At 36.8% G+C, this 11,891-nt stretch overlaps 1 protein-coding gene across 1 annotated transcript; it reads right to left on the reverse strand.

Moving 5' to 3' along the window:
- Nucleotides 1-389: 389 nt before the first annotated feature.
- On the reverse strand, nt 390-2,661 carry LOC110697580. The gene is made up of 5 exons (XM_021874955.1): nt 2,256-2,661; nt 1,282-1,404; nt 1,079-1,184; nt 901-989; nt 390-797 (listed from the first exon to the last, which is right to left on the reverse strand). The coding sequence occupies exons 3-5, from the start codon at nt 1,144-1,146 to the stop codon at nt 595-597; spliced, it is 360 nt and encodes a 119-aa protein (XP_021730647.1). The 5' UTR covers nt 1,147-1,184; nt 1,282-1,404; nt 2,256-2,661; the 3' UTR covers nt 390-594.
- Nucleotides 2,662-11,891: the final 9,230 nt, after the last annotated feature.

Consider the following 11,891-nt stretch of genomic DNA (forward strand, 5'->3'; position numbering starts at 1 on the left):
TTGTAACTGTATGTTGGTGACCATCAAATATTCCCACCATAAATTTCTTAGTTTCCTCCCTCTAATGTCTAATCAAATCAAAAAATTAAACATTCAATATTGAACTTAAAAATAATCAAAATAAAAACAATGATCCCGGACATCGTACAAGCAAAAAACTAGTTGGCCTTAAAATCAATGTTATTAGAATCGAGATTCTACTTTAAATCGGAAGAGGGGGTAGAATCAATCGTATAATCGATCAATTCTACAAATTTTGCAAAAATATGAAAGTATACCCAATTGTTTCACTTATTTACTCATTTTTTTTTTTTATGTAAATCATGATATTAAATTCATTTTTTTTTCATTTAACTCAATAAAATGACAATATTGTTAAACTTATTACCTATATAAAGCTAAATTTTATAATGATAAATTGATAATAATGTTCAGAATAGTGCATTACACTTCATTCTTACAATTTAAATTAGTACATCTACGTTCTACGATTTAAATTGAAATTAGTAGTAATTTAAATTAGTAAAGCACTAAAGCACTAATTAGTAGTAATTACACTTCACTCTTACAATTTAAATTGAAATCAATTAATAATTAATCATCAAAGCCAAAACTACCACCATCTACATCATCACTTCCTAAATCAGCTCCTGTGGTAGTTCCTCCAATATCGGTATCGTCGACAACTCCAAAATCATCCAAATCAATTTCATTAGAGCCAATAAAGTTTACAGCAGCCTCATTTTCTTTAGCATGATCATCTTCATCACTCGGTGTTTGAACTTCAACCACATTGTCTATGAGAAAAAAAAGGAAATATAAAAGCGAGAAGTTTAATATATTAGGAGACTAGGTATTTTAGAAATTAGAATGAAAGGAAAAATTAGTAAATATACATACCTTGTAATTCTGTGTACAGGCTTTCATTCTCATCTCGTGTTGCTTGTCTAGTAAATCTTCTAGCCGCTCTGTGTACAGCCATTCTCCACCTGTCGGACGAACAGGTTCCTCTGTTTCAGTAATCCATTCATCATCATATTGCAATTCATCTAGAATTATAGGTTGATGTATTACAGACTTGCTTGCTCGATTTTCTTGTCTACGCTTTAACTTCAGATTATACATCACAAAAACAAGATCACTCATTCTTTGTTGATGCAACTGATTTCTCTTTTTGTATGAACCTGTTATTATCAAATATCAATTAAAAAAGTCTGAACATAAACCCCATTTATATGATTCATGAATGTATCACAAAAATTGGATAGTAGAGCTTTTTACCATCTCAAACGCACTCCAATTACGCTCACAACCAGAAGAACTGCAAATTAAACTCAAAATTCTTACTGCAAACCTTTGTAGCTGCGGACATTCATCTCCATACGACTCCCACCAATTAATCAGCTGAATAGAATAAGTAAGTTAGGAAACTTTTCAGTTTCATGAATTATAATATAAAATGATTGACAAATGACAAAATGGATTTTTTTTTTGTTCTATTCATAATGGCAGTAGACAGCCCAAATATGTTAGAAAATATTCTGTAGATATTTTTTGTAAATCAGAATATTTACTTCCTGTATTTAGTTTATTGCATCTAATCAGTCCTTGATATTAGGAGTGATTACAGGCAACTAATTAGGCAAGCTGTGATATATAAATGGCTGTGTAACCGGACCTTTTCAAGCAACATAGAAAAACCCTTAAACCCAAAAATCAGTTTTAATCGTTAGGTTCTTTTTCTGGCGACCGGAAAAGCTTCGGCGTCATCATTTACCATGGAAAACGAAAACCAATTCATTGTTTCAAAACCAGTTACAATGGAAGACCTGTTGCAACTGGTTACCCAGTTAAAAACCATCAAATCATCCATTGAAACCTCGAACCCATTCAAATTTCTAAAAAATTAAACCACGGAAATTACACAAAATGGTCCAAACTGATGCAACTCGGCATTGGAGGACGAGGGAGGCTCAACCACATCACAGCCCCCCCCCCCCCCCACCTCCTGAAGATCCCGAGTACACCATGTGGGCTCAAAAGGACTCGATTGTAATTTCGTGGGTAATCGAGAATATTGAACCAGAATTACAGAACCAATTTCTTGATTACCCAACGGCAAAAGAATTATGGAAAGGAATAGAAACCATGTACGGCAGTGGAAGGGACGATTTGCAAATTTTTGATCTCACGATCAAAGCAAACAAAATTCAACAAGGCCCAGATCCAATTGAGGTGTATTACAGCAAACTCACCTCAATCTGGAAGGAAATTGATCGAAGGCTACCAAATCCAATGCAGTGCCTAGAAGACAAAACGGTATACAACCGTATAATCCAACAAAACCGACTATACCAACGAGACTCGATGAGTCTCTTGACAAAGATCGAAGAGACCTGTTAAATTCAGACCCTCTTCCCACAATAGAGATTGCGTATGCGACAATCTGTCGCGAAATATCTCGATGAGGGATTATGAAAAACAGTGAGAATCCCTCGACGGGAGATTCAGGAATCGGCAGTGGTCTTGCGACCAAAGGAAGAACGGAGAAACCTAGATTCCGGCGGGATGATGATAAAGCAAATCTCCGGTGTACTCACTGTGGAGGCACGAGACACACCAAGGAGGGGTGTTTCAAAATAATCGGATACCCAGACTGGTGGGCAAATAGAAAGAAGAAAGGGGGAGAAAATCAGCAGCTCCGACCAAGTAAGGCGGAGTATAGTGCGAGCGAAACCACAGAAAGTGATGACAAGGAGGGTGGCGCCATGGTGGCCACCGCCTCACCTCAGAAAACAGGTTTGGAAACTTTTAGTTTAAATGCAGAAGGTATGAAAAGCAATCTCTCTAATTTCTCTTTTAATACCCAAACCGTGCCTTTGAGTACATGTGAGACAAAGCCCATTTGTAATAAGCCCACAACAAATGTCTTATTCTCTTATAAAAGTGAAAATCAGTCCATTGGACTTATGGGCACCTCTCATAAAGATAAGAAATGGATATTGGATTGTGGTGCAACCGATACCATGACTTTTGACAAATCCGATTTTAGAACATTGAACAACCCCACAAAAACTCACATTCAAACAACTAATGGAGAAAATATTGAAACAAAAGGCTCCAGTACTATTGATATCACTGACAATATTAAGCTTCCGAATTGCTTGTTTATTCCCCAGTTGTCTCATAAATTGCTTTCTATTAGCCAATTGACCAAAGATCTAAATTGTACTATTCTAATGGATTCTACTGGGTGTATTGTGCAGGATTCTCAAACAGGGAAGATTATTGGGCATGGTACTGAAGAGAATGGATTGTATTATGTTAAACAGATGTCTCACCAAGGCCACGCATCTCTTGTTCGTGGATCGGTTGAACACCAACTCTGGACATGGCACCGGCGAGTAGGTCATCCATCTTTAGGGTATTTAAAAACGCTTTTTCCTTCTCTTGCTAGTTCAAACATTACTTTTGATTGTGAGGCTTGTTTTTTGGCCAAAAGTCATAAACATTGGTACCCTAGAAGTAATAGTTGAACTGAAACTCCCTTTACCTTTATTCATTCTGATTTTTGGGGGCTAGCTCCCGAATCTAATAACCATGGTTTCTTATATTATGTTACTTTTATTGATGATTGTACTAGAATGAGTGGGATATATTTTTTAAAAAATAAATCTGATGTGCATGATGTGTTTGTCTCCTTCTACAATATGGCCCAAACACAATTTCAAACACAAATCTGTATCCTCAGATCCGATAATGGGGGAGAATACAAGAACCTTGACCTGGACTCATTTATAAACTCCCACGGCCTTATACACCAAACCACATGTCCTGATACTCCACAATAAAATGGTGTAGCCGAAATAAATAACCGAACCCTTCTTGAAATGACACGATCCATGATGTTTGAATCTCGTGTTCCTGCTCATTATTGGCCCGAAGCAATTGCTACAACCAACTACCTCACTAACCGTCTTCCTACCAAAAGCCTAAACTTTTCTACCCCATTAGACACTCTCAAAACCCATACAAGTGTCCCTACTTCTCATTCCTTACCCCCCCCCTCGGGTCTTTGGATGTGTCGTCTATGTTCATTTCCCTAAACGCAGTAGGAACAAGTTAGAACGTCGAGCCGTCAAGTGTGTATTTGTGGGATATGGGATTCACCAAAAAGGGTATCGGTGCTTTGACCTAGTCGCAAACCGACTATATACAACGATGGACTGCGACTTTGTTGAAATCAAATACTTTTATCACCACCTTAGATCTCAGGGTGAGATTTGATGATCTAAGTTGGTTAGTCTATCCAGAACCGGCTGATCCTGATCTGAAAGAACAGGTAGGCAAAGCCACCGAGATGACTGATGATATATTACAGTCTAACAAATCAGATACCATGCTTGGTGATTCGATCACACTGTCTGAGGATCCTGAAAGAGAGGTATGTACTTCTCCTAGTACTCTTAGTACTCCTACTGTTTCTTGCTCTGATAATCCTGAGCCTGATGTTTCTCCTGAAGAAAGAGTGATAGAGTCAGAAATTTCTCCTGAAAAATTCAGTAAAGAAGAGAGACATGAGAAACCAAATGTGGAGCAATCCGGAAAATATAATCATCCTCCCCAAAGCACAAGGGGTGTTCCGCCGAAAAGGTATGATCCGGATTTTGAGGCACAAAGGTCAAAGTACCCCGTTAACAGGCCCGGTGAAGGAAATCTATCTCAGACAGCCAAGGCTTATAATGCAGCCATCTATTCTAAAGCTATTCCCACCACAACCGAAGAAGCACTCAAAAGCAATCACTAGAAGAAAGAAATGGAGGATAAAATCAATGCACTTATCCAAAACTAAACCTGGGAAAAGTGTATTTTACCGAAGGGAAAGAAACCAGTAGGATGCAGATGGGTGTTCACCATAAAATACAAAGCGGATGGCAGCATTGAAAGATACAAAGCGAGACTGGTAGCAAAAGGATATATCAGACATATGGGATTGATTATGCAGAAACTTTCTCTCCAGTCGCAAATTTCAACACCATCAGAGTATTATTCTCAATTGTTGCAAACAAAGATTGGCCTTTACATCAATTTGATGTTAAAAATTCCTTTCTACATGGAAATCTTTCTGAAGAAGTCTACATGGAAGCTCCCCTAGGTTTCTCACAAGATTTCTCAACCAGGAGAAGGGTGCAGATTACGGAAGGCTTTATATGGGCTTAAGCAGTCACCTAGAGCATGGTTCGGAAGGTTTACTACTGCAATGAAGAGATTTGGCTACAAACAAAGCAACTCAGATCATACTCTGTTCTTTAAGAAAAAAGGGAAATTAACTAATGTTTGATCATCTATGTGGATGATATGATCATTGCCGGAGATGACAAGGAGGAAATAGGTCAGTTGAAAGAAAAACTGATTTGAGAATTTGAAATGAAGGATCTCGGAAGCCTCAAATACTTTCTAGGAATAGAGGTACTTAGATCTAACAAGGGTATCTTTATTTCTCAAAGAAAGTATGTTCTTGATCTCCTGACAGAGGCAGGAATGATAGATTGCAAGCCCATAGATACTCCAATGATGATGAACCATGGGCTTCAAATTATAGAAGGAGCGAAATCAGTGGATCAGACACTATATCATAGACTAGTTGGAAAACTGATATATTTGTCTCATACTAGGCCAGACTTATCTTATGTAGCAGGAGTTGTCAGCAGATTTATGCAAAAACCTCAAAAACAGCATCTCGAGGCAGTATACCGAATTTTTAGGTATCTAAAGAGAACACCTGGAAGAGGAGTCATTTATGAAAAACATGGTCATCTGGATCTTCATGCTTTTACCGATGCTGATTAGGGAGGAGATCGAGACAGCAGGAAATCTACTTCTGGATACTTCACTCTGGTTTGTGGAAATTTGGTTTCCTGGAAAAGTAAACAGCAAAAGGTGGTTGCAATGTCTAGTGCTGAATCAGAATTTAGAGGAATAGCAAAAGGGATTACTGAAGTCCTATGCCTCAGAAAACTGCTGTCTGAACTTGGGTATACACCTAAGAAGAGTTGCAAACTGTATTGTGATAATATGGCAGCAATCCGTATATTAGAGAATCCAGTCCAACATGACCGCACAAAGCATGTGGAAATTGATAGACATTTCATCAAGGATCATCTTGAAGCGAAGGTAATAAGTCTCCTTTTGTGAGATCAGAAGATCAACTGGCAAATATCTTAACCAAGGCTGTTATATCACAAGCGCTTGAAGAAGCATTGTCCAAGTTAGGTGTTGGAGATCCTACGACCCAAATTGAGGGGGAGTGTTAGAAAATATTCGGTAGATATTATTTGTAAATCAGAATATTTACTTCCTATATTTAGTTTATTGTATCTAATCAGTCCTTGATATTAGGAGTGATTACAGGCAACTAATTTGGCAAGCTGTGATGTATAAACGGTTGTGTAACCGGACCTTTTCAAGCAATATAGAAAAACCCTTAAACCCAAAAATCAGTTTTAATCGTTTATTAAATAAACCTCTCGCAATTTTAAAAACATCCATTTGCAAATCGATCATCATTCTTTCATCGAGGTCGGGAACCATTCTTTGTACACAACTATATAGTCCTATTTTAATTTTTGCATTAGCTTGAAAATTAGGACTATACTAAAATTGAGGGTTTAAAAAATAGGCAGCAACTTGTAAGGGTCTGTGCATTTGATCCACCCAGCACTCGTCAACAATATCCAAGATAGGCTGGTAGCTACATCGAAACAAAAAAAAAAAAAAAAAAAAAAAAAAACCAAATGTATAAGTGGTATAAGAACTAACCAAATTGCAATTGTAAATTATTGTAAATTGAATTACTAAATAAGAAAAACTTACTTTCTTTCCACATTTTTAAAATTTTCCTTGATTTGATTTTTTGCTTGAGTCATTGCTTCATAGATGAATCCCATCGCCGAGTATTCATCGGAATCCACCATACGTAATACCCTTTCATAAGTGGAAAAATGACCAAAGTGAGCTTTAATTAGAAACAATGTTCCATAGTAGACGCGTGGAAAAACTATTTACCAAACTAAGCTTACAGGGTAAACCGCCATCCAGGTTGACGTTTTTACCCAGGCCAATTTTTTTGTAAATTTCAGTCAAGGCAAAAGCGTCATCCAGGGTGGCGTTTTTACCCTGACTGAAATTTGTAAAAAAAAATTGGCCAAGGTAAAAACGCCAGCTTGATTGGCGTTTTTGTATCAGGTATATTTCGCAAATTACTTCTATTTTTTTCATTGTTCTTCAAAAAAAAAAAAAAAAAACCCCAATTCCCAAACCCTAACCCACACATGGTGCTTGGCCAATCCTCCATATTTGCAGCAAATTCATCATATCCCATTGCTTAGATCTTCATCACACTCACTAAAAATTATTCCTCCTTCTTTGTTCAACACTTTTACGCAGTACATTGATCGAATTTGAGGTATGTATTGAATTTAACTATTTTACTTGTTTATGATGTTTTTTGGGAATTTATGTTTGTAATTTACAATGTATGTACTATATTATTGTTTAAGTATGCGAAATAAGTATAACTATATAATACATTGTTGTTTAATTGTTGAAATTAAGTATATTTATATGTATGTTGTTTAATTGCAAATCATGTATATGAAGCATACATTATTATTCATACTTAGTGTGTAAATTTCAAGTATGTTTACGAACTACATTGTTAAATTAGGTACATTTAAATATATAATACATTGTTAATTAACTACGTAAATAAGTACATAGTTGAACGCTAAGTTGTATATACGCTTTGCTTGAGGATTTAATGGAATCATTGTGGTTTTAGCTGTGTTGTGTATTTGTGTCATCTAATATGTGTTCCAATTGTTATGTAGAACATGGATTCACAATTGATTGTTTTGTTATGCCGTTGGGGGGGTGAAATTTTGTGTGTCGGATCGAACGTCGAGTATAGAGGAGGAAAAATGGAACCGTTGGCATTGAAACCTTGTATGACTTACAATGATTTGTTGAAGAAGGTTTATACTATAACTGCTTCAAACCCAACGAATGTTAAACTGAACATCAAAATGAGATTTGAGAGTGTTAGTGGGGTTCAAATCTTACCTGTTTTAAATGACGACCATTTGGAGGTTTTGAGGGGTATCGTTGCAATGAGGTCTCTTCCCACTGATTTGTATGTGGAAATGGTGCCTGTATGTAGTGAACAGACTATTCACTTAACAGAGCAACAAACCTACATATCTTCCCTCATGCAATACAAGCTCGTTACAAATGCCCTCATACAACATTCCGTCATTTGAATATGGAATGGGATCTTTCAGTAGAATGTTACACGACGATCAATATGACATTCCATTCAGTTCACATTTTACTACACCTGTACATGAAGGGGCGTCGGTGTCAATGTTGCACCAACCTGGTCCATCTACCTCAAATAATGACATTTCATCACCGATGCAGTTGCACAGTTACTCTCCTACGCAAGAACATGTTCAAGCAACACTATTTCAAACTTTGGTGAATGCTGAACCTGTTGTAAACAACAAATTGTCTGTTCTTGATATGTTTGATGATACAAACGATGAGGGTGAAGGAGGATATGAGGAAGATGTTGTAAACAACGAATTGTCTGTTCATGATGCTGTGGCTAGAACTCCATTGCCTTGGTTCACTCAAATAAACGAGAACTATGAGGTGGACACGTATTGGGTTGATTCAGGGAGCCAGACTTCGTCTGTTGTTGGGGGAGAATTTTACCTTGACTGAAATTTTAAAAACGCCACCTTGGTTGGCGTTTTACCTTGGAAGCTTAGTTTGGTGAATAGTTTTGCCACACTACTACTTTGGGAAATTGTTTCTATTAAAGGCTTACTTTGGCAATTTTTCCTTCACAAGTGGCAGGGTACCCTTCAAACATGTTACAACGCTTTGCCAAAACCCTCGAGTATCTAAAACAATTCTTTATATTTTTTTCCCTTCGACTGATTCCGCAAATTTACTCGATCTCCACTTATCAGATGCAAACAAAGCCAACAATGGTCCTTTATGTTCATTTAAACACCTCAAAGTCAGGTATGAAGTTGCAAATCGGGTGACACCAGGCCTAATAAGCTCTCTGCCTTTAATAAACTCTTTCATCCATGTGAGGAATAAGGTTTTAGAGTATATAAAAGTTTTTATCTTCCTAGCCTTTGCAATAGTCACACTATGAACCTTTATTTTTTTTTATCTAGATCCTCTAACATTAAGTCAATACAATGGGCAGCACATGGTGACCAAAATAACCGACTTCTTTTCTCCAAGTGATGAGTGACATTTATGTCACTCTTCAGAATAGTGTTTAGGTCTTTTTCCTCTTATTTTCTTAGGTTTTTCTACCCTATTTCTCCTCTTGTGGCTTCTTTATGTGTTTGATGAAAAGTGTGCTTAATTATGCTTGTTTTAATGATCTGTATGCATTCTTTTGTCATCCCCTCGCTCTCGTGATCTTTGTTGACTTTTGCAGGTTTGATGGTGATCCCGAGCATGGTGGGAGGCCCCTTGTGAAAGGAATGGTATCCTTCGAACAAGTGTATTATTTCGATAGAGGGTTCCGAACTAATTAGGAAAGCTAATTATTCAGTGAGGTCAAGTGATTGGAATGCCTATCTGGAGGCCGCTTCTGATCAGTAATATTAATGTATAATTAATATTACAACTTAATCTTGACAGAACCCTTCGGGTGACACCAATCGTGTAACCGACCGAAGCGACGAATTAATCCAAAGGATTAAATGAGTCGATAGAGATTTTATGAACTAAAACGTCGGATTCCGAGCTTAGAGCGTCGAAGCCGAGCATTGAATGTCGAGTCGGATTTAGGAATCGACTAAACGGAAAAATCAATCAAATAACAAGTCAACGTGCACGAAAATCCTTGCCTCGCAATGGCCTAGCCATACGAGGGCTAGGTAGGCTAGTATGGCTAGCCGAGGTTCATGCCGCTAGGCCAGCCCTTATGCCACTTAGCTCCTACTCAAAAATAGTGAATTTTGTGTGGAATCAACGTTCTAACTCAGAATTTACTCACTTTGTGTTTAAAAATGGCCTTCCAGAAGCCAAAATCTACCTAGAAAGTGGTTTTTCGAGGGGTTTTTCGTTTTTGACGAAATTTTTTAAATCTTTAACTTATGGCATGCAATTGTTGGATTATGTGTTAGATTATACCATTAATATTCTTCAATTTTGACCCTTATTAAGCATGTTTATGAAGTCATAATTATTGGGGCTTAATTTGGTTAGCTCTTATTTTCACATAAACTTGCAATTTCACATTTTTTTAAATTAATTGCTTGGAGTGTGGATGCTTATGGTGAATATGCATTTTGAAGCCCATAAAATGTTAAAGATTCAATCTTTAATGGTTTAAATGGTTGATTCTTAACTTGCTAAAATCCATAATGAACTAATTTTTGGTTTTAATCATTTTAAGTTGATTAAAATATTAAATGTTCATACTTGTGCTTGAAGTATTATTGTTCTTCATATTGGAAGATTATAATATTCAAATGTGCACAAGTGAGTGTTGGATAAATTTTTTCATTGGATGAATGATTATTTATTCAACTATTTTTGTCAAATCTCATTATTAATTTATGTTGGTAAATTAATTGTGAGAATAGCCCTCAATTTTTGTAGCATCAAGTTGAGCCAAAAATAATTTAAAGAATGGTTCTTGAATTAATTTTGGTTTGTGCACTAAAATTGAATTTATTTAAGTTGGACTTGTTTTATTTTCATTATTGTTAAATATTAGTTCTAAAATCAATTTAAAATTAATTTTTTATGTCGCACACAAAATCGGAGTAAATATCTGAGGCATAAGCACGTAAAATGAGGCACCAAGCCACGAGAACCACCCTAGGCTAGTTGGGCTGCTTACGCAGCCCACATATGGCTATCGAGGGAGTGCACCATGCTGGTGCGTGAATACAGTGTGTGCGAGCAGAAGCACTTGGTGCGGCAGTGTGTGTGTGTGGTGCAATGCTACAACTGCTAGGCTGTGCCAGCACCAGCATGGGCGCTAGCACGCTGCTATGCCTGTGCGAGCAGCACCCACGCATGGCGGTAGGGCCTTGGTGCCTAGAAAGTCGAGCCTTATGGCTTGGATGCTAGGCACTCGGCCGTTGAGGAGCAATTATTTTGCGATTTTTTGCAGTCTTGTTTTAATTAAAATGAGGCTAGGCCTCGGTTTTTTCCGGCACTTGCAAAATAATATGGCAAAATTTTGGGTTAACCGGCTTAATTAATTTTAATTGGATTAATTTTAATTTAGTTGGATATGAAATTTAGTCGGAGCTTCATTAATCGTTTGAGCTATTATTATTGCGGTAATTCACATAATCGGATAACAACTTTGACTAGTTTTAATTAGGCGAGTTAATTGGATTAACCACCTAAGTTAGTTACTAGTTTGCACGTGTTTTGCATTTTTGCTTGATTTATTTTTTAAAATCCTTGGGCCATTTACTTTAGAATTGAATGGATGAATGGAATAGATATTCTAATGCAGGTTTTGCAAAATGGCAACTAGTGGGGCCCGACTAAGATAGTAAATACGGACTGCGTTCCGTTTTGTATTTTTGTAAATCTAAATACGGACTGCGTGCCGTTAAGTATTTTTGTACTTAAATTATTTAGATTAGTCCTAACTTTTATAGTTGTTGCATAATTGGTGATGATGTCACGAAGACGACGTTTCAAAGAAGATGAAGCCAAGAAGATGCAATGAAGGCCCATGAAGATTTGAAGATTCATGTTTCAAGGGGTCATGCTAGTTTGCTAAATGCATCTTTATTTATGCCTTATATCTATTTTGCTTATATATAATTGCG

The sequence above is a fragment of the Chenopodium quinoa genome, unplaced genomic scaffold (genome assembly GCF_001683475.1).
Source record: "Chenopodium quinoa cultivar QQ74 unplaced genomic scaffold, ASM168347v1, whole genome shotgun sequence".
Classification (NCBI taxonomy): Eukaryota; Viridiplantae; Streptophyta; class Magnoliopsida; order Caryophyllales; family Amaranthaceae; genus Chenopodium; species Chenopodium quinoa.